We start from the raw sequence: 25,092 nt of genomic DNA, 5'->3' as shown, positions 1-25,092 counted from the left end.
TCCATTTTCAGTTTATTTTTGTGTATGGTGTTAGGGGGTGTTCTAATTTCATTCTTTTATATGTAGCTGTCCAGTTTTCCCAGAACCACATATTGAGGAGGCTGTCATTTCTCCATTGTATATTCTTGCCTCCTTTATCAAAAATAAGGTGACCATATGTGTGTGAGTTTACGTCTGAGCTTTCTATCCTGTTCCATTGAATTATATTTCTGTTTTTGTGCCAGTACCATACTGTCTTGATTACTGTAGCATTATAGTATAGTCTGAAGTCAGGGAACCTGATTCCTCCAGCTCTGTTTTTCTTCCTCAAGATTGCTTTGGTTCTTCGGGGTCTTTTGTGTTTCCATACAAATTGTGAAATTTTTTGTTCTAGTTCTGTGAAAAATGACAGTTGTAGTTTGATAGGGATTACAATGAATCTGTAGATTGCTTTGGGTAGTAGAGTCATTTTCACAATGCTGATTCTTCCAATACAAGACCATGGTATATCTCTTTGTATCTTCTTTAATTTCTTTTGTCAATGTCTTAGAGTTTTGTACATACAGGTCTTTTGTCTCCTTAGGTAGGTTTATTCCTAGATATTTTATTTTTTTTGTTGCAATGGTAAATGTGAGTGATATCTTAATATCTCTTTCAGATTCTTCATCATTAGTGTATAGGAATGCAAGAGATTTCTGTGCATTAATTTTATATTCTGCTACTTTACTAAATTCATTGATTAGCTCTAGTAGTTTTCTGGTAGCATCTTTGGGATTCTCTATGTATCGTGTCATGTCGTCTCAAAGAATGACAGTCTTACTTCTTTCCAATTTGGATTCCTTTTATCTCTTTTTCTTCTCTGATTGCTGTGGCTAAGACTTCAAAAAGTATGTTGAATAATAGGGGTGAGAGTGGGCAACCTCGTATTGTTCCTGATCTTAGTGGAAATGATTTCAGTTTTTCACCATTGACAAGGATGTTGGCTGTGGATTTGTCATCTATGGTATTCATTTTGTTGTGGCAAGTTCCTTCTGTGCCTACTTTCTGGAGAGTTTGTATCATAAATGTGTGTTGAATTTTGTCAAAAGCTTTTTCTGCATCTATTGAGATGATAATATGGATTTCTCCTTCAATTTATTAGTATGGTTTATCATATAGATTGATTTTTGTATATTGATAAAACCTTGCATTCCTGGGATAAACCCCAGTTGATTATGGTGTATGTTCCTTTTAATGTGCTGTTGGATTCTGTTTGCTAGTATTTTTTGAGGATTTTTGCATCTATATTCATCAGTGATATTGATCTGTAGTTTTCTGTTTTGTGCCATCTTTGTCTGGTTTTGGTATCACAGTAATGGTGGCCTCGTAGAATAAGTTTGGGAGTGTTCCTCCCTGTGCTATATTTTGGAAGAGTTTGAGAACGATAGGTGTTAGCTCTTCTGTAATGTTTGATAGAATTCGCCTGTGAAGCCATATGGTCCTGGGCTTTTGTTTGTTGGAAGATTTTTAATCACAGTTTCAATTTCATTGCTTAGGATTGGTCTGTTTATTTTTTCCCTTTCTTCCTATTTCAGCCTCGAGAGGTTGTGCTTTTCTAAGAATGTGTTCATTTCTTCAGTTTGTCCATTTTATTGGCATATTGTTGCTTTTAGTAATCTCTCATGATCCTTTGTATTTCTGCAGTATCAGTTGTTACTTCTCCTTTTTCATTTCTTATTTTATTCATTTGAGTCTTCTTTTTTTTCTGGAGTCTGGCTAATGGTTTATTGATTTTATTTGTCTTCTCAAAGAACCAACTTTTAGTGTTATTGATCTTTGCTATCATTTACTTCATTTCTTTTTCCTTTATTTCTGATCTTATCCTTATGATTTCTTTCCTTCTGCTAACTTTGGGTTATTTTTTTCTTTGTATTCTAATTGCTTTAGGTGTAAGATTTGTTTATTTGAGATGTTTCTTCTTTCCTGAGGTAGGATTGTATTGCTATAATCTTCCCACTTTAGAACTGCTTTTGCTGCATCCAATAGGTTTTGGTGCATTGTGTTTTCATTGTCGTTTCTTTTTTTAGATATATTTTTATTTAATCTTTAATTTCTTCAGTGATCTTGTTGTTATGTAGTAGTGTATTATTTAGCTTCCATGTGTTTGTATTTTTTACAGATATTTTCCTGTAATTGATATCTAATCTCATAGCATTGTTGTTGAAACAGATATTTGATGATAAAGTTCAATTTTCTTAAATTTTCCAAGGGTTGATTTGTGACCCAGGAAATGATTTCTCCTGGAGAATGTTTCATGAACACTTGAGTAGAAAGTGCATTCTGTTGATTTTGGATGGAATGACCTATAAATATCAATTAAGTCCATCTTTCTTAATGTATCATTTAAAGCTTGGGTTTCCTTATTTATTTTCATTTGGATGATTTGTCCATGGGTCAACTGGGGTGTCAAAGTCCCCTACTATGATTGTGTTACTGTCGATTTTCCCTATTATGGTTGTTAGCATTTGCCTTATGTATTGAGGTGCTCCTATGTTGGGTTCATAAATATTTACAATTGTTATGTCTTTTTATTGGATTGATACCTTGATCATTACGTAGTTTCCTTCTTTGTCTCTTGTGATAGTCTTTATTTTAAAGTCTATTTTGTCTGATATGAGAATTGCTACTCTAGCTTTCCTTTGATTGCCATTTGCATAGAATATTTTTTTCCATCCCCTCACTTTCAGTTTGTTTGTGTCCCTAGGTCTGAAGTGGATGTCTTGGAGACAGCATATATACAGGTCTTGTTTTTGTACCCATTCAGCCAGTCTATGTCTTTTGGTTGGAGCATTTAATCCATTTACATTTAAGGTAGTTATCGATATGAATGTTTTTATTACCATTTTCTTAACTGCTTTAGGTTTGTTATTGTAGGTCTTTTTCTTCTTTTCTATTTCCTGCTTAGAGAAGTTCCTTTAGCATTTGTTGTAAACCTTGTTTGGTGTTGCTGAATTCTCTTAACTTTTGCTTGTTCATAAAGGTTTTAATTTCTCGGTTGAATCTGAATAAGATCCTTGCTGTGTAATCTTGGTTGTAGGTTTTTCTCTTTCATCACTTTAAATATATCCTGCCACTTCCTTCTGGTTTGCAGAGTGTCTGCTGAAAGATCAGCTGTTAACCTTATGGGGATTCCCTTGTATGTTATTTGTAGCTTTTCCCTTACTGCTTTTAATATTTTTTCTTTGTATTTAATTTTTGATAGTTTGTTTAATATGTGCCTTGTAGTGCTTCTCCTTGCATTTATCCAGTATGGGACTCTCTGTGCTTCCTACAGTTGATTATTTCCTTTCCCATATTAGGGAAATTTTCTACTGTAATCTCTTCAAATATTTTCTCAGTCCCTTTTTCTTTTTCTTCTGGGACCCTTATAATTAGAATTTTGGTGTGTTTAATGTCCCAGAAGTCTCTGAGACTGTCCTAAATTCTTTTCAATCTTTTTTCTTTATTCTGCCTGCAGCAGTTATTTCCACTCTTTCATCATTCAAGTCACTTTTCCATTCTTCTGCCTCAGTTATTCTGCTATTCATTCCTTCTAGAGAATTTTTAGTTTCATTTATTGTGTTCTTCATCATTGTTTGTTTGCTCTTTAGTTCCTCTAGGTCCTTGTTAAATGTTTCTTCTATTTTCTCCATTCTATTTTCAAGATTTTGGATCATCTTTACTATCATTACTCTGAATTCTTTTTCAGGTAGACTGTCTATTTCCTTTATTTGTTTGGTCTTATGAGTTTTTACCTTGCTCCTTCATCTGATGTGTGTTTCTCTGTCTTCTCATTTTGCTTAACTTACTCTGTTTGGGGTCTCCGTTTCACAGGCTGCAGGTTCGTAGTTCCTGGTTTTCTTGGTGTCTTCCCCCAGTGGGTAAGGTTGGTTCAGTCGGTTGTGTAGGCTTCCTGGTGGAGGGGACTGGTGCCTGTGTTCCTGTGGATGAGGCTGGATTTTTGTCTTTCTGGTGAGCAGGACCACGTCTGCTGCTGTGTTTTGGGGTGTCTGTGAACTTATTATGATTTTAGGCAGCCTCTTTGCTAATGGATGTGGTTGTGTACCTTTCTTGCTGGTTGTTTGGCATAGCATGTCCAGAACTCTAGTTTGCTGGTTGCTGAGTGGGGCTGGGTCTTCATGTTGAGATGGAGGTCTCTGGGAGATCTTTTGCCATTTTATATTACATGGGACTGGGAGGTCTCTGGTGGACCAATGTCCTGATCTCGGCTCTCCCACCTCATAGGCACAGGCCTGACACCCGGCCAGAGCATCAAGACCTCTGAGCCACACAGCTCAGAAGGAAAGTAAGAAAAAAAGGGAAGGAAAGAAAGAAAAATAAAATAAAATAAAGTTATTAAAATAAAAAATATATTGTTAATAATAAAAAATTAAAAAGTAATTGAAAAGAAAGAAGGAAGAGTACATCGAAACCAAAACACAAATCCACCAATGATAACAAACTGTAAATCTATACTAAAAATTAACAAAAAACAAAAAATAGATGGACAGACAGAACCCTAGGACAAATGATAAAAGCAAAGCTCTCCAGCTCCTGGTCCTCTTCTATGGAGTGGGCAGCTTCTAGGATCCTCAGGTGGTGCTGGTGGGCCGGAGGTGCTGCCCCATTCCTCGAAGCATGAAGGCACCACAGGAAGGAAGGACTGAGAGAAGGTGCAATCTCTATTTAAAGATTTTCAAGCTACTTGAGTACAAGAACAAGGTTCTGTCATCATTACATTCCAAGCATCTGAAATAATGTGGGGCACAGAAAGCATTATTTACAAAAATAATTAATTGAAATCATATTAAGGGCCCAAATTATGACCTTGAGAAAATTGTGCATGTGTGAACTCTTTTTGTTATTCTATCACTGTGGCATCAAATGTTAATTAGATTTTTATAGCATTCTCTACTACAGTACTTTAGCAAGATCTGTTCTGATATATTGTAACCATGGAAACCATCAAGATTACTCTGTTTGTGGAAATATACACAGTAAATTAATATATTTAACTATACTTTCATTCATAATAAAGAATTTTAAATATTTTTTTGTTAGTTTTACCTGGGGACTTTTGTATATAATACAGTTATCCAAACAAGTACATCCAGAACAAATAATTTAAAACCTTGACAAAACTATTTATTATTAGAAAATTAAACCTAAAAATTGAAGGTTTGAGTTTTAAAAATACATATGATCATTCTCTGGTTATAGTAACTTATATGTGATGCTATTATCTCAACAAATAAATTCTAAAGGACCAGGATAACAAAGTTAGAATAAATAGAAATACATTACTATGACTTTTTGATTTGTTACTGGAATTGTAAATAAATTGTTTTGGATCAGAGTATATCACTTTTCTAAATACCAACAGCAGACTTTTTCCTTGCATAACAAATATTCCTAGATTGATGGATAACTATAGAATCTTGGAAAATGAAAAGAGGTTAAATGTATTTTAAAAGTGCTGTTTTATTGGGACTTCCCTCGTGGTCTAACTGTAAAGAATCCGCCTTCCAATGCAGGGGATGTGAGTTCGATCCCTGATCGGGGAACTAAGATCCCACATGTCACAGGGCAACTAAGCCCACATGCCACAACTAGAGAGCTCACGCACCTCAACTGGAGAGGCCGTGTGCTGCAAACTACAGAGCCCACGTGCCCTGGAGTCCACGTGCCACAACTAGAGAGAGAAAACCCACACACTACAACTAGAGAGAAGCCCACGCACTGCAACGAAAGATCCCACATGCCACAACAAACACACAGCGCAGCCAAAAAATAAAATAAATAAAATGTTTTTTAAAAAAGACAACACATTGATTTAAAAAATAATAAAAGTGCTTTTTTATAATACAGAAGAGCCAAGTGAACCAACCTATTTTTTATATTTGTATTCAAATGTTTATATTTTCAATTAGCTTAAACCTGAATATAGACTGTGTAATCTAATAATACTACTCTAATAACATCATAGAACGTTTCTTAGGCAAGAGCTTTATGAATATGACTATGAGACTATTAATGTAGAGCTAGTAATAACAAGTAAGTTTGTAATAAGAAGTAAGTTTATCTTAATTGAGCTCTCACATTGTAATTAAATACAATCTCAAATACTGGTCTCAGAATTTAGCTCCCTTAAAAATGAGAGTATGCACATGGACACACACACACACACACACACACACACACACACACATACACATACACATACGCACCATGGCTCATTCATTATTTAAGAAAGGCTCTTAGTTAAAAATAACAGAAATACATTCTGGTTACATCCAGTTTGTTTTATGTGTTATTACTGGCTTTTAAGCTCATGATCCAAATAAGGATGTTTGAGAACTATAACAAATTTCTACATCAGGTGCAAATAATTTTTGAAAAGTGAAATCCAGTCATAATGATCAAAACAGGTCAGACAGTGTCAAAAGTGTTGTAGCTTATCTTGACAAATTTTGATAAGAAGGAAAAAAGAATGAGAAAGGGGTTTCTAAAAGATATAAACTACTAGCTTGATCTGTCTGGTTTGAGGTTTGTCAAAATATTCCCAGAAGTGTTCTTATAGCAACCACATCCTTATAAGCAGCATCAGACTCTGTTCTAACATGATTTTCAGGTATGGGCAATAGAAATTGAGATATATCTAGTTTAAGTTATTTCAAAACTCCTTGTCATTTTAATCTAGAATGTTAAATTATTGTTATTAAAGGCTTTATTTTGTCATGATCTTTCACAATGGGAAAAAAGAATGGCTGATCTTTAATCTGGAGATATATTTATAATAGAAATATATATGCATATTATATATATATATATGTGTGTGTGTGTATGTATACATATATTTACCAGCAAAAACATCATTGAGGACACATATAAAATCATGCCTTGAACTATTTACCTTAAAAATGGCATGAAAATGTCTAGTTCACAGATCACAACTGATCCAAACTAGTAATAAGCCAAACAGTGTGCAGATGTTATAAAGTAACATTGCCTTTTAAAATCTTTGAATTTAATGTATGCCTTGGTTTCTCAGCTCATTGCTTGTGCTTTGTTCACCTCAACTGGATGCTTTCAGTTAATTGCTAGAAAACTTCTGAGAATTAATCCTGATACCACATTTGCCTATTGCTGTTTCAGGTGTTGTGCACTTGTTTTATCTATAGTTGTTTCATCACTGTAAAAATAAATTAATTCTTTTTTGTCAAAGGAGTATCTCAATTGTACAATATACTTTTCCACTCATGGAATATGTTAGATTAAAATGAAGTTAGAGAACCCTTCCCAGCTAATTCTGTAAAGCCAGTTTCCCAATTCATCCTATGAAGTGGTAATTCCCTGATACTAAAACTAGACAAAGACATCACAAGAAAGGAAATAACTATAGAACAATAGCAATTATGAATATAAGTGCAAAAAGTGTTCATCAAAATACAAGCAATTGAAATTCAGCAACACATAAAAATAATTATACATCATGACCAAGAAGACTTTATCCAAGGAACAAAAGTTTAGTTCAACACAAAAAAAAAACAGTGAAAATATCTCTTTTTGCAATGGCATGATGTGACATGTAGAAAACCCCAAAAACTCCACCAAAAGCCTATCAGAACTAATAAACAAATTCATTAAAGTTGCAGGATTCAAAATCAACATACAAAAATCTGTTGTGTTTCAATACACTAATAAAGAACAATAAGAAAGAGAAATTAAGAAAACATTCCCAAGTACAACTGCATCAAAAAGAATAAAATACTTAGGAATAAATTTACCCAAGGAGGTAAAAGATTTGAACACTGAAAACTACAAAATATTGAAGAAAGAAATTAAATACACAAATAAAAGGAAAAACATTTCATGTTCAGTAATTGGAAGACTTTTATTGTTAAAATGTTCATACTACCCAAAGTGATCTAGAAATTCAGTGCAATTCCTATCAAAACCCTAATAGTATTTTTATAGAAATAGGAAAAAAAAATTCTAAACTTCATATAGAAACACAAATGACCCCAAATAGCAAAAGCAATATTAAGAAAGAAGAACAAAGATTGAGGCATCAGAGTCCTGCTTTAAAATTAACCCTAACCCCAACCCTAACACTAACCCCATCACAAAGCTGTAGAAATCAATAGTATGGCACTAGCATATAAACAGACATATAGACCAATGGAACACAGAAATAAACCCATGTATATATGGTAAACTGACTTTGACAAAGGTGCCAGGAATACACAATGGGCAATGAATAGTCTCTTCAACAAAAATGGTGCTAGGAAAAAATCCACATGAAAAATAATAAAATTAAACCCTTATCTTACACCATACACAAAAATCAACTCAAAATGGATTAAAGACCCAATACTGTAAAACTCCTAAATGAAAACATAGGGGGAAATCTTCATGACATTGGTCTAGGCACTAATTACTTGTATATGCCACCAAAAGCACAAGCAACAAAAGCAAAAAGATAAGTAGTTATGCATCAAATTAAAAAGCTTCTGTACAGCAAAGGAAAAATCAAAATAGTAAAAAGACAACCTACAGAACTGAAGAAAAGATTTGCAAACTATATATGTGTTAAGGTGTTAATATACAGAATATAGAAGGAACTCCTACAACTCCATTTAAAAAAGAGAGCGAAACAAATAACCTGATTTTAAAAAGTACTTAGACATTTACCCAATGGAAACATACAAATGCCCAAGAAATATATGAAAATATTGTCAACCTCACTAATCATCAGGTAAATTCAAATCAAAACTAAAATGAGATATAACTTACACCTGTTAAGACAGTTATTTTAAAAAGATAACAAATGTTTATGAGGATATGGAGAAACTGAAACACTTGTATACTGTTGAGTGGGAAAGTAAAATGCTGCAGTCAATATGGAAAATAGTATGGAGGGTCTCCAAAATTAAAAAAATAACAACTATGTGATGGATTCTGGGTATATATCCAAAAGAATTGAAATCAGGAACTTGAAGAGATATCTGCAGTCCCAAATTCATTGCAGCATTATTTACAACAGCCAAGATATTGAAACAACATAAATTCCCATCAATGGCTGAATGTATAAATAAAATATGGCATATATACATAATGGACAATATGTTGTATAAAGAAAATATGGCATATATACATAATGGACAATATTATGTATAAAGAAAATATGGTATTATACATAATGGACAATTATTCAGTCTCAAATAAGAAAATCCTACCATACGCAACAACATGGATGAAACTGGAGGACATCATGCTAAGTGAAATAAGTCAGTCCCAGAAAGACATGTAGTATATGATTTCACAATATAAGGTATCTAAAACAGTTAAGCTTATAGAAACAGAGAGGAGAATGGTGGTTTGTCAGAAGCTGGAGGGAGGGGAGTGGGAAGTTGCTGTTCAATGGGCACAAAGTTTCAGTTATGTAAGATGAATAAATTCCAAAGATATGCTGTACAACTTTGTGCCTACAACAAAAATAATGTATTGTGCACTTAAAATTTTGTTAAGTGGATAGATCTCAAGTTAAATGTTCTTACCACAATAAAACAATAATAATAATTATTATTATAAACAATTTCCTTTAAAAAATCAATGTAAAGCATTTTATTAGTAGAATAAAGGACAAAAACCACATGATCATCTCAATTGAAGCAGAGAAATAACATGACAATATCTAACATATTTTCATGGTAAAGCATTCAATGAACTAGACCTAGAAAGAAACTTCCTAAATCTGATAAAAGGCATATGAAAAACCCATTGATAACATTATACTTAATGATGAAAGACTGAACACCTTCCCCCTAAGATTGGAAAAAAAGACAAGGATTTCCACTCTCACCACTTCTATTCAACATTGTACTGGACGTTGTACCCAGGGGAATTAGGTCAGAAAAAGAAAAGGCATACAGATTGGAAAAGAAGAAATAAAACAATCTCATTTTCAGATGTCATGATTTTATATGTAGAAAACCTTAAAGAATCTACAGAAAACCCATAGAGCTAATAGCCAAGTTCAACAAGGCTGACGAATACAAATTAAATATAGAAAAATAAAATGTATTTCTATACACTAGCAGTGAACAATTCAAAATTGTTGAAATTAAGAAAATTTCATTTACAATTGAATGTAAAACATTCAAAATAAAATATGAATAAACTTAGCAAAACAGGTGCAAAACTATGCTCTGAAAGCTACAAAACATTATTGAAGAAATTAAAGAGAACCTATAATAAATGGAAACACATCCCATGTTCATGGATCAAAATATTAATATTGTTATGATGGCAATGCACCCCAAATTGATCTACAGATCCAGTATACTCACTATAGAAATTCCTGTTGGCATTTTATTAGAAACTGATTATGAAGTTCTTATGAAAAAATAAGGGACCCATGATTTCCAAAATAATCTTGAAAAAATAAAAAAATAAAATTGGAGTACTCATATTCCCAAATTTCAAAACTTATTATAAGGTTACAGTAATCAAGACATTGTAATACTGGCATAATGATAGACATATTGGTCATGGAATAGAATTGAGAGTCCAGAAATAAACCCTTAACTTTTATGGTCAAGTGATTTTTGACAAGGGTGCTAACTCAATGGGGGAAATAATAGTGTTTTCAATAAATTGTGCTGGGACCATTGGATACCCAACTGCAAAAGAATAAAAGTAGTTCCCTGCCTAATACCAAACACATATCTTAACTCAACAGAGATCATAGTTTTAAGTGTGAGAGCTAAAATAACACTCTTAGATCAAAGAATTAGTAGTATATCTTTAAGGAGTATAGTTTAATCTTCAAAGATCTAAGGACAGGAGTATACCTTTAGAAAGTTGGTTTTAGCAAAGGATTCTTAGATATGACAACAAAAGCATACATGGCAAAAGAAAAAATAGATAAATTGAACTTTATTAAAATTAAAAACTTTGTTATGAGCAATAGTATGCAAAAAGTGAAAACACACCACAGAATGAGATAAATGTTTAAAAATCATATATCTGACAAGGTTCTTGTATCCAGAATATATAAAGAACTCTTAAAAAATTTGAAAACATCAAAGACAAACATTTCAATTTGAAAATACAAAAAAAAAAAAAAAAAGAAAGGACTTAACTAGATATTTCTCCAAAGAAGATAAGCAAATGGACAATAAGCACATGAAAAGATACACAAAATCATTATTTATCAGGGAAGGCATGTCAAGACCACATGATAACACTTCATACCCACTAGAATGGCTATAACCAAAAAAGCAGATAATAATAAGTGTTGAAGAGGATGGAGGAGAATTGAAACACTCACACATTGCTATTGGGAACATAAAATTCCATAGCCACTGTGGAAAACAGTGTTACAGTTTCTCGAGAGGTCAAATATAGAGGTACCATATATATGACCCAGCAGTTCAACTCCTAGGTATACACAGAAAACAAATGGAAACATAAGTGAACACAATAACTGTACACGAATGTTCATAGCAGCATTATTTATAATAGCCAAAAGAGGGAAACACCCTGAATGTCCATCAACTAATGAACAGTTAAACAAAATGTAGCATATCCATACAATAGAATAATATTCAGACATAAGAAGGATGAACCTTGAAATCATTATGCTTAGTGAAAGAAGACAGCTGCAAAAGGCCACATATTGTATGATTTCATTTATATGAAAAATCCAGATTCGGCAAACCCATAGAGATAGAAATCAGGTTAGTGATTTTCAGGGCCTGTGTAAAGGGGAATGCGCAGTGACTACTAATGGGTACAGGATTTTTTCTGGTTTATGAAAATGTTCTGGGGTTCAATAGTAGTGATTTTTGTACAACCATGAGAATATAATGAAAAACACCGAATTGTACATGTTACATGGTTGAGTTTTATTATATATGTGGTACATCTCAGTTTTTTAAAAATGAAGGAGAGATAAAGGGACTTCTGTCTCCAAAAGATGGAGAAGATATACTTTCCTTATTCCTCCCTCTAAGTACAGCTAAGAACCCTGGGCATTATATGCAAAACAAATATAAGAAGACTCTGAATGTGTAGAGAAAAGGTAGACCAGTTAGGGACATTGGAACCTGAGGAATAACACAGTAGTGAATAGCCTGGGATCTCTCTTTGCCTCTCATATCCCTGAAGACTATTCAAAAAGCCAGCAATCCATAAACACCAATAGGCACAGACAAATAAATCCCCCAGAAAAGTGTGTTCTCTCTAGCAAAAGGACCAGGAATGGGTAGTTGAGCAATACTAAACCTTTTAAACAATAACTGCTCTACTTCAGACAAACACCCCAGAAAAATATGCAGCCCTACCTCCACCCCACCAGCAAAGGCCAAATGGGAAACCTAAACTTCGCTCTTCCCAGCCTATAATGAGCTGTGTCAATGCCCTTCAAACTCCACCACCACTGGTGAGGGTGGTGTCAGAAAAGAAGGCTTAATGGAGATTCAGTAATTTAGCAGTGTTTAGCAGCAATGAGGCCACCCCCTCACACAGAGTATCAGTAGAGACTATATGGAGAGCCTAGACTTCCACCTTCTATCCGGTACCCTTTACCATCTTGTGTGGTATCAGAGAAGATATACTGGAAAGTCAAGACTTTTGCCACTGCTCAGTGGGAATGAGGCCATGTGCAATGTAAGGCAAGGCCACAAGGGAGAGTAGTAACTCCTTCCAGACGGGGTGGTATCAACAGAATAAGGAGCCTGAATTACTACCCCCACCCAGCACTACTGTAGCACCAGCTCACCCCAGGATTTCAATGGAGGCAGAGTGGAGAATCTGGACTCCCATACACACCCGGTAGAAATGAGGCAGTGTTGCCTCCCTTGCCCCAGCAGAGCCGTGTCAGGAGGCGCCTGAGAAAATGCAAGATTTAAATAAGATCCAGAGTTTCATAATACCTAAAATATCCATGTTTCAATAAAACAATTACTTGTGAGACCAAGAACCTGGAATATATCAACTTGAATGACTAAAGACAATGAACAGCCACCAAACCTAAGATTTCACAGATGATTTTAATGCTGTCATTATAAAAATACTTCGATGAACAATTACAAAGATGTGTGAAACAAATGAAAGAATAGAAAATATCAGCAAAGAAATGGAAAGTTACAGCAAAAAAATAATAATAAAAATGTTCAAAAAGAAGCAAATGGACATTTTAGAACTGAAAACAAAAATAACCAAAATTTTAAAACTCAATGGACAGGCTCAATACATAGAGTGAAGAGGGCAGATGATAGAATCAGTGAACTTAAAAATAGAAATTTCTTAATCTGAACAAGAGGGAGAAAACACACTTTGGAAAATAAAAAAGAGAGAGAGAGAAAAAGAGCTACAGCGGTATGTGGAACTATGACACAAGATCCAACATTTGTGTCATTGGAGTCCTAGAAGGAGAGGAGAAGGAGGGCAAGGCTAAAAAATCTACTCAAAGGAATAAGGTCCCAAAACCTCCCAAATTTGTCAAAAGACATGCACTTACAGACTCAAGAAGCTGAACAAATTCCAAACAGGATATATCCAAAGAAATCTTCACCAAGACACATCAAAGTCAAACTTCTAAAACCAAAGACAAAGAAAAAATCTTGAAAGTAGTCAGCCATTACCTATCAGAGGAAAAGCAGTTCAAACAGCAGTGGATTTCTCATCAGAAACCATGGCAGCCAGAAGGAAATGGGACACCATTTTTCAAGTGCTGAAAAAATAATCATCAACCCAGAATTATGCATCTGGTGAAAATATCTTTCAGGAATGAAAGGGAAATGGAGAAATTCTCAGATGAAGGAAAACTAAGAGAATTTGTTGCCAACCAACTTACTTTAAAAGAATGGCTAAAGAAAATTGTCTAAACAAAAAGGAAATAAGAGAAGGAAAATTTGAACATCAAGAAGAAATAAAGAACAACAGAAAGAGAAAATTATGAGTAAATAATTATGAAACACTTTGAACTGAATGAAAATAAAAATACAACATATCAAAATTAGTAAAACTTAGCTAAACCAGTACTGAGAAGAAATGTTATAATATTAAATACTCATATTATAGAAGAGAAAAGGGGTAAAATAAATTATCTAAGCTCCCACTTTAAGAAACTACAAAAAAGAAGAGCAAATTAAACAAACCAAGCAGAAAAGGGCACTAATAAAGGTAAGAGCAGAAATAAATGAAATTGTAAGCAAAGGAACAAAGAAAATCAAAGAAACAAAAGCTGATATTTTGAAAAGATGAATAAAAATTGAAAACCTCTAGCTGGAATGACAAATACAAAAGAGAAGGCACAAATTACCATTATCAGTATTCCACAGATATCAAAAGGATAACAAAGAATACTACAATCAGTACTATGCACATAAATTCAATAAGTTAGATTAAATAGATTAACTCTTTAAAAACACAGACTACCAAAACTTGCTTAATAGGAAAAATAGTCTGAGTATTCCTATGACTGTTAAGGAAATTTAATCCAGAATTTTTAATTATCCCCAAAATGTAACTTTTGCACCCAAATGGTTTCACTGAATAATTCTAACCAAGCATTTTAAAAAGAATTGACACCAATTCTACATAATTTCTTCCAAGAAAGAGAAGAAACCCTCCCCAATTCATTTTATGAGACAAGTGTTACTCTGACACTAAATACAAAGCCATTGTCAAAAACAGACTATAGGTCAATCCCTCCTGAATATAGATGCAAAATTGCAAATAAAATATTAGCTAACCAAATCCCACAATGTATAAAAAGAATTACACACCATAACCAAGTATGATTTATTCCAGGTATGTGAGGTTGGTTTAACATTGAAAAATCAATGTATTTCACCATATCAACAAGCTAAAAATTAAAAAAAAAATCATACTATCCTATAAACATAGGCTGAAAATTCATTTGACAAAATGCAACACTCATTCATGATACAAACTTTCAGCCAATTAAGAGCAGAGCTAAATTACCTCAACTAGATAAAGAGTATCTACAAAGAAATCTACAGATAATGTCATACATAATGTTGAAAAACTGAACGTTTTCCTGCTAAGATCAGAAAGTGAAGGAAGTCCACATTCATCACTGTTTTTCAATGTAGTACTAAAAGTCCCAGCCATGACAATAAGGCAAGAAAAAGAAATTAAATTCCCATAAATTAAAAAGGCAGAAATAAATTGTTTTTATTTACAGATGGCATGGCCTGAATGCATATGTAGGAAACCCCAAGGATTAAAACCAACCAAAAAACTTGTAGCGCTAATAAGTGAGGTTAAGTAAGATGGCAGGATGCAAGACCAACATATAAAAATCAACAGTATTTCTATACACTAAGAAAGCTGTAGTGTGAAAACTGAATTTGAGAATACAAAAACATTTATAGTTATTCAAACCATTTATAATTATACAAACAATGAAATACTTAGGTATGAATTTAACAAATCTTGTACAGAACTTGTATGCCAAAAGCTAACTTTGCTGATGAAAGACAGAAAACCTAAATAAATGGAAAGACATACTGTACTCATATATTGAAAGACTCAAAATAGTAAAGATGTCATTTTTCCCGAATTAATCTGTAGTTTTAATGTAATTCCTATCAAAACCGCACCAAGTTTTTTTTTATAGACATATACTATCTTTTATAAAATATATGGAAAAGTCACAGTCTCTAGAATAGCCATGAAAATCTTGGAAAAAAATAAAATAGAAGGAGTAATTCTATCAGATATTAAAACTTACTGTGGGGCTTCAATAATCAAGACTGTGGTACTGGTAGAAGGATAGATACATAGGTAAAACTGAAGAAATAGTCCTGAATAAGTACAGATTACTGATTTTTGATAAATCACCACAGCAATTCAATGAAGGAAGAATAGCCTTTTCCACAAATGGTGCTGGAGCAGAAAAACAAAAAGAACCTTGAGTTGAGATAATGATCATAAACGTAAAAAGTAAAACCATAAAATACAGAGAAGAAAACACAGGAGAAAATCTTCAGAACCTAAGGCTAGGTAAAGAGATTTTAGACTTGACAGGAAAAGCACCATAACAGAAAAAAATTACAAACTGGACTTCATCAAAATTAAAAACTTTTGCTCTGCATATGACCCTTTTAACAGGTTATAAAAATAAGGTACAGAGTGGGGAAAATATTTGCAAACTACATATTTGACAAAGGACTTGTATGTAGAATATGTAAAGAATTCTCATAATTAAACAAAATAAAAACAAACCAATTGGAAAATGGGGGAAATACATGAAGAGAGACATTTCATCAAATGTGATATACAAACAAGAGGTTCAATATCACTAGCCCTTAGAGAAATGAAAATTAAAACTGCAATGAGATATCACTACATGCACCTATGTGAAGAGTTATTTTTTTTCTTTTTTTAAAAAAAGGACCACACGAAATGCTAGTAAAGATGTGGAGAACATGGACCACTCATGTATTGCTTGTGGGGATATAAAAATGATCCAGCCACTCTGGGAGAGAGTTTGGCAGATTGTTATAAAACTACATATACACTTACTACATGACCCATCACTTGAGCATTTGTCCCAGAGAAATTAAAATTTACATCTACATAAAAACCTGTACATAAGTGTTTCTAGAAGTTTTATTAATAATAGACAAAAACTGGACACAATGAGATGTCGTACAATGGATAAATGGTTACACAAACTCTGGTACATGCATACCATAGAATACTACTCAGTAATAAAAAAGGAAAAGCTATTGACACATGCAACAATCTGAATGAATATCAAGGGAATCTTGCTAAGTGAAAAAATGTCAATCTTAAAAAGTCATATACTGCATGATTCAAATTTTAGAACATTCTTAGGATGATGGAATTATAAAGATGGAAAATGGTGGTTTTCAGGGGTTAGGGATCATGGAGTGCAGAGGGAGACAATAAAGGAATAGCAGGAGAGACATCCCTGTGGTGATAGAACAGTCCTATATCTTGATTGTGCTGGTGGTTATACAAATCTAAACATGTGATAAAATTCCATAGAAGGATACATGCAGACATATACACCAATGAATTCATGTAAAACTGTGAAATTTGAGTAACATCTGTGGACATAGCAATGTAAAACTTCTGATTTTCATATCGGGGTAAGATTATATAAGATTTTGCCATTGAGGGAAACTGGTTGAAGGGTTTACACAAGATCTTTATGTATTCTTTTTGCAACTTAATTTGAGTCCACAACTGTTTCTAAATAAAAGGTTTTAAAAATGAAGGTAATTCAAAGAAAATTTCCAGTAAGATATGTTTCTTCTTTCTCATTTCTATTTGGAATCATAGAATGGCATAAAATGCACAAAATTTTATCTTTCACTTTCCTTTATGTATTTTAATGTCATCATAAGTTTATTTGTAATGATGTTTATCTTTTAGTTGGTCCAATACTTTAGTATCTCTTATTCAAAAAATATAATATACATCAGATATATTTTTAATTTTATCCAGGGTCATAATCATTTCCAAACACCTTCCATAAATGATTTAGTGTAGTATCTGAGATTGTCTCAGGAATAGATTAAGAGGGAGAAGCATCTGATTGAATAGAAAGTATTTACATTATTGTAGTGTCAATATATAGCCCAAGCCCTCCTCTAAACTGAATTAGCCTATTTGTATAGAAATAAATACAATAGTACCTTTATTTTAGATGAGATATACTTTAGAGTCTTATGATCAAAGGATGTTAAAACTACTAGCTTTTCATCTGTAAACTGTGGACTGATTTAAAATGTAATGTTTCAGTGGACTCAAGTCATGTAATGTTTCAGTAGCTAGATGATAAATTTATTGTTCCAATGTTTATACAGCATTCCAAATTTGACCATCAATACTCCTTGTACATATAAAGTTTTCAATAGATACATTCAATACAAAATGCAAAATATCAAAAAGCTCCTATTCCTGACAGCAGTTTGGGAGACCAGTGGCTGCCAAGGGAAGAGGGTCTTGTTTTGGATCTTTGCTTCCACATGGGTGAAGTAAGGTATATAGTCCCAAAGTCTCTACTCTAAAGAATCCCAGAACTGATTGCTAAAAATTATGTAACACAATGTCATAACATGTGATTGACTTGGTCAATTTGTTTGACTAAGTCTGTGGAAAAATAAAATCAAAGGCTTTATTTGATTGACGAGTCAGTTTAGTCAAAATACTCGAGTCAAAACTAAAATAGCAATTCTGGTAAGTCATGTTGGACATAGTCTAAATGGAACTCACTGCATGAAAGCCCAGATCATATAGACTTTGAAATGTCTGCATATGAAAATTTAAGGCAAAATACAAATTATCATTTGAGATATGTATCACACTAGCTGTCACCCAATTTTACAAGGTAGAGTAAGAGGCGGGCTACATGAAGCATACTCTAATCATTTTCTGAAAATGTCCACATAACAGCAAAGCTGGCATTTTATAATTTCCAGAGCTATAAATCATTTTTAAAATCATGATATTACTTAAAACAGATGTGAAAACATATGTTTGCTACAGTTGTATAAACTGCCTACTTGTCAAACTTAATAAATGTTGAGACTTCTACTTTAACTGAATTCCCTTTTAAGAACTAAAATCTATTTGAGGAAAATATATTTTATTTTAAGTACAAATGTAACTGGTAGAACTTAACATAGAAAATCTCATTTAAAAGAAAGTTTTCCATTATAACCAGAGAAGTACAGTTTAATATGCCACTCCAGTCTATTAATGTCCTCACCAGGATGTGTGACCAACATATTTGAAATGAGTGTAACTGTGCCATTCCACAGTAAGAGATTCAGAAATGCCAGTGCATACCACTGTGTATTTTATGAAAATCAGCTACTGTACATCTTTACTAGCACTCCAGCTGATTTTTAATAAGACACAGCAGTGTGTACTTGAACACTGCAGCAAACAGGCCAGTCCTAAATGCCATTTTGACTTATGGGGTTTGCAGTACTGACAGAATCATGTGTATCATGTACAGCTTGAGATTTTCCTAGAAAATATGCTTTACTTCCAAGCTGTCCTTCAAATAGTGATGACTTGCTAGGAAAGAAGTTTCAGGAACAAATTGTTTTTGAGTTATGAATGAAATTTCATTTTTAACTATAATTCCATTACCAGTGTAAGAGTTTGGGTAGTTTAATATACTGAACCTGACTTCCATTCTGACCACTTTTCTGAAATAAAGCATTTATATCTTGGGGCCCCAGAGAGTACAGTCTTTCAGTGTTTGGATAAGAAAAGACAAAATATGTGGCAAGGAAACCAACAATGTACCAATGAAATTAAAATTATACATTATTCCAAATTCTAACTAAAATGCTCATCTAGGTAATTAGAAAGCAAGTTCAGTCTAGAGAAGAAATAAAAAAAATGTCTCCATTAACTCTTCAGCTCATGGAATGTTTTTTTCTGTATATTATGAGCATCTTTATTAAAGATGGAAAAATGCACCCTATAGTGAAGAACAATCAGACCATCTGATGATCTAATAAATTACATGTTAGCTTATGTTCTTTAGCTTAGAGTTACTAACTCATGGTGATAGTAATAACGCATAGCCTATAACATTTGCTGATATATTTTCCTTTACTCTTACCTTTACAGCCTTTTAAACAAAGTTGTACTCAGTTTTCATATCAAGGAAGCAAGTCTTTGAAATTCTTACTTTCCCTACCTTCTTTAAACAGATATCCTAAGAAAAAATTGGATACTGTGCAGAAATGACACGTTTGTCAGTTGATTACAAGCCAGATTGATGTCATATCTATCAATATTACAGGTAAATACCTGATTGGAGCTGCTTGCTAAACTTTCCTCTGAAATGTCCAAATTAGCATATACTTTTAAAATCACTTTTCAGTGTTGAAGGGAACATCTCTCCTCTATGACAGTAACTCAAGTTTTCCAAACATAACCATCAAATGGTGATTCATTTAAATATAGTCAACAAAGTGCATACATAATAAAAAGAGAATCAGATGTCTCGGATCAGGCATAATAAAAGGGCTTAGGGTAAAGTTTCCAACCATAGGCACAGAGAAACTTTGGACTAATATGTTATTTATAACATCAAATAAACAAGCTTCAGGTAAATATTATTTTTTTACTACTAAAAGAATTTATCCAAAGCCAGTATGGATCTGTTCTGACTTAGGGAAATGTGGATGCAATATACAGCAATGGGATGTTAATTGAGTTAGTATCTGATCTTTATATGTACATCAAATAAGCAAAAGTCATTTTACCTTTATTTTCCCTTTGGAATTTTTTGATGGTTGGTCCATTATCCTGATCAACGATAAGTTCCTCTCTATTGTTGGGCATCATCACTATAAATAAGAGATATAACTGAGTAATTTTATTGCAAAACACCCAAAAGAAAAGCAGAAAACCATTACATAAATACCTATTTTACTCCAATAACAACATGAATTTTATACACTTCTACTTCTGAACAATGAAAAGATTTTTGTTGTTCTGATGATCATACAATTTAAAAGTCAATAAGCTGCTTAATCATATGAATTTTAAAGTATAATTAATACATAGTACATATATAATTTCCAACATATTTTCTTTAAATCATTTAAAATATTTCCTCTTTTGAAATTCATATACAAATTAGTTATTTACCTCCATAATTAATAATATATTTCCCAAAATGCTTCAGAGAGAATTTTGCACTTAATCTCATGAGTTTAAAATAATTATGAATTTAGTTTACTTTGTAGAGTTTTTGCAAATATATAGCAAAATTAATAGATAAAATATAAATTTCTGGTAACTGTAAGTGCTTCTTCGCAAGACATTTATATTGAAAGAGGAAAAACATCAATTTCAGTTTATCATTTAATTCTCTTTAGTTATATTTTATTAAAATGTTATATAGCACTATCAATAAAGTATGGTCACTTTAAACCAAAAATCATCAAACCTTTTAATTCACTTATAGACAATCTCACTATCACGCTTGGACAATTGTGGAATGTGCATAGAGAGTATAATTACTGCCGGTGGAATAAGAAATGTTTTATGTTGTCAAGATTTTTTATAATATTATATTGCTTTGGATATAGTTTATTTCTAAGTATGACATCTCTTATGATATGTCTATTACAGAGTACACATATTTCCCTGTGTGCTCTGCTTTTAGCCAGCGCTCAATGAATAATTCTCTCTCTCTTTTTCCTCTCTACGGCCCTCCCTCATCAGTACAAAGATTTTCCTAATAGAAGAATGTATGTTTCTTCATTCCTTTATGGTCATCTGGCTACTCCCACAGGTCTTGCTCAGACTCTCTTGAATCTGTTGCACACAATATTGTAACTAGTAGGTTAGTCTGCATCCACAGAAGAGAGTAAAGCTAGAAAACCTCTGTCACCTCTTCCAGGAATTAAATTTACTCCTTTATGGCCAATAGCTACAAGTTCTAATTCAGTGGTTAATTCTGGCTGCACATTAGAATGTCCTGAGAAGATATTGAAAAGCAAAACAGAGCACTCCTTCTAGGCTCTATTCCAGACCAGGTAAATGAGACCCTGAGCATGTGGCCTGGGCATCCAGATTTGTAAATGCTCCATAGGTGATTATAATGGGGAGCCAGACTTGAGACCCACTGGGATCACTATGAAGCTAAATAGTTACAAAGAATATATACTATTGACAAGCTTAGTGAGACTTGGATGAATTTCCACAAGAGAGAAATCATCTTTGTCCTTCCCCACCACAAATCCAGAACCTAACACCTTCCCTAATCCCTCAAATTTCTTTTATCCCCCATAAAAACATTATTTTGGAGAGTCTTGAAGCAATCACTCTTATGAAGTGTAAAAATTTAGAGTTTACATTAAAAATGTCCCAATAGTAAGACTAAAAGAAGAGAAGATATTATTTTCCCTAAAGCAAATGGATACTTAGGAAATTGGATTGTGTAGGTACAGAAGATTAATGAAGATTTTACCTAGCTCACTTGGTTCATACTTATTATATACCAAATGAGAATTTGTTATAGCTGAATGCACTGGGTAATGTCTGTATACCTGAGTAGGATCAAGCAGCAGGAGATGATAAGTAATCAAGGTAAAGCCACACAGAGAAAAATAGTGCTTATCCTTCACATTTCCTTAGTGCTTTAAATTTCTGAAGTGTTTTTTTCCACATATTATTTCATTTGACCTCATAAAACTCCAGTGCAATAGGCAGAGCAGTAATTATATCCATATGTTAGGTAAAGATACTCATTGTGGTTAAGTGACATACCCAAGATCTCATAGCTAGTTAGTGCCAGACTGTGTCTAGATTCAAGTCTCCAATATGCCAGATCACTGACAATAACATTATAATATTTCTGGAATAGTGTCTGTGGTGTAAGACTTCTGAAACAATAAAAAAGAAACGTAGGAAAAATCATGTTAAAATTTGTGATCTGAATTGCTGAGATTATTGCAAATCATATATTGATTCACTTTTTAATCACTCTTACATGATCAACTGTCCAAAGGATATCTTATCTTCCATTATTCAAAGGGTGCTGTGAATATAGCAAGTGATTTGTATCACACTAGCTGCCAAATACCAGCATATTGAATTAACATATACTCTACAAAAATCCCATCAAATTGTTCCCATGAGATCCAGTGATACAGTAAATGAAGCCCCTTCCAGAGAACAAACTTCTAACACCTTTTTTGTTGTTCATATTGCTTCTGTAATAAAGAATCACCACTTTTCAAAAAGCATCAATTCCCCCAGGTTTTTCTCCCCTCTCTATTGCCTAATGAAGAATTTCCTGAAAGATTATCTTTCAGTTCCTTGCTTCAGGTGAGATACTCACCCATTCTCTCTGAATGGTGATCCATCTGAGAGGGAGAGCTGGACACACTGCTGCTGGGGTGGGAGGAGGTCTGGCTCCCAGGGCGATGACTCTCTTCCAGAGAAGGAGCTGGAGAAGGACTCTCTGGGATCCGTTCCTTACACAAAAGGAAACATAAAAGGAAATGTGATCTTGCACAAAGTTTTTCACGTTGGGGGAATCCATAACATTTGAAATGTTGACCTCTCATCCTGAAAGTGCATACATTCATAATACTTGGTCTTAAACACATATCTTCAGACAAAACCATATTTTTTTGTTCTTGGGAAATTAATGGGATATTGTGAGGGTTAAATAAGAGAAAAAGATGAAAAGTCTCAGTGCTATGCCAGATACATGGTAGAGCTCAAGAAAGGTTAGTTTCCATTTCCTTTCCTAGGAAATACATCAAGGATTACGAAGTGAAGTGACTATTGTTAGTGCAAATTTGTTATTGTAAGCTTCTACATTGATATAATGTTCAGGCCATAATCTGGAGGGTGAGCTTACTGTCTGAGTAAAAAATCCCCCAAAGGTAAACACCTGGAACCCTGGAATGAAACTTACAAATAGTGGCGCCTGGTACATGTTGTGTCTTTCTGCACTGACAAAACTTATGGAAATAAAATACTTGTGATCTATCAGACCTTAGGAATTCATGTTGAATTTTGCAAACAAAATAGTTTGATAGTCACAGGACACAACGATGGGTTTTGAAACTAACACAAAGACCTATCAATATCAGTTCCTTAGTATTGTTTAGATTTTTATAGTTTTAAACTATGAATTTGAATAAAAATAACATTTCTTTTATATATCTCAACAGTAATGGTTATGGTTCTCAGGACTTTTGTGATAATGAATATTGCTAAAAACTCTGAAGTTATTCACTGTGTTTATGCATCACAAACTGATGAATAAATCTGAAAATCATTTAGTTAATTTGATCAATTAAAAAAACACATTGTAGATTTTTTGATGATGGCCATTCTGACTGGTGTGAGATGATATCTCATTGCAGTTTTGATTTGCATTTCTCTAATGATTAATGATGTTGAGCACTCTTTCATGTGTTTGTTGGCAGTCTGTATATCTTCTTTGGAGAAATGTCTGTTTAGGTCTTCTACCCATTTTTGGATTGGGTTGTTTGGTTCTTTGTTATTGAGCTGCATAAGCTGATTATAAATTTTGGAGACTAATCCTTTGTGAGTTGCTTCATTTGCAAATATTTTCTCCCATTCTGAGGGTTGTCTTTTGGTCTTGTTTGTGGTTTCCTTTGCTGTGCAAAAATCTAGAAACAATAAATGCTGGAGAGGGTGTGGAGAAAAGGGAACACTCTTGCACTGCTGGTGGGAATGTGAATTGGTACAGCCACTATGGAGAACAGTATGGAGGTTCCTTAAAACACTACAAATAAAACTACCATATGACCCATCAATCCCACTACTGGGTGTATACCCTAAGAAAACCGTAATTCAAAAAGAGTCATGTACCAAAATGTTCATTGCAGCTCTATTTACAATAGCTCGGAGATGGAAACAACCTAAGTGTCCATCATCAGATGAATGGATAAAGAAGATGTGGCACTTATATACAATGGAATATTACTCAGACATAAAAAGAAACGAAATTGAGCTATTTATAATGAGGTGGATGGACCTAGAGTCTGTCATACAGAGTGTGAAATAAGTCAGAAAGAGAAAGACAAATACCGTATGCTAACACATATATATGGAATCTAAGAAAAAAATGTCATGAAGAACCTAGGGGTAAGACAGGACTAAACACACAGACCTACTAGAGAATGGACTTGAGGATATGGGGAGGGGGAAGGGTAAGCTGTGACAAAGTGAGAGAGTGACATGGACATATATACACTACCAAACGTAAAATAGGTAGTTGGAAGCAGCCGCATAGCACAGGGAGATGGGCTTGGTGATTTGTGACCACCTGGGGGGTGGGATGGGGAGGGTGAGAGGGAGGGAGATGCAAGAGGGAAGAGATGTGGGGGCATATGTATATGTATAGCTGATTCACTTTGTTGTAAAGCAGAAACTAGCACACCATTGTGGAGCAATTATACTCCAATAAAGATGTAAAAAAAAGACACATTGTAGTGTTTATCCATATATGCAATAAATGTGACTCAGTGATAGATATGCTGGGACAGAGAATGTTTATTCTATAAA

General features: G+C 33.5%; 1 protein-coding gene across 1 annotated transcript in view; it reads right to left on the bottom strand.

Annotated features, from left to right (window-relative positions):
- Positions 1 to 25,092, bottom strand: part of DACH2 (dachshund family transcription factor 2) — a 631,698-nt gene that overhangs the window by 99,669 nt on the left and 506,937 nt on the right. The window contains exons 7-8 of the mRNA XM_065900209.1: positions 22,886 to 23,021; positions 20,298 to 20,381 (exon numbers count right to left, since the gene is read on the bottom strand). Coding sequence (XP_065756281.1) covers positions 20,298 to 20,381; positions 22,886 to 23,021 — 220 coding nt within the window. The remainder of the gene's footprint in view (positions 1 to 20,297; positions 20,382 to 22,885; positions 23,022 to 25,092) is intronic.

Source organism: Phocoena phocoena, chromosome X (assembly GCF_963924675.1).
Source record: "Phocoena phocoena chromosome X, mPhoPho1.1, whole genome shotgun sequence".
Lineage (NCBI taxonomy): Eukaryota > Metazoa > Chordata > Mammalia > Artiodactyla > Phocoenidae > Phocoena > Phocoena phocoena.
The sequence above is the reverse complement of the archived record's forward strand: the minus strand, read 5'-3'. Positions and strand labels throughout refer to the sequence as shown.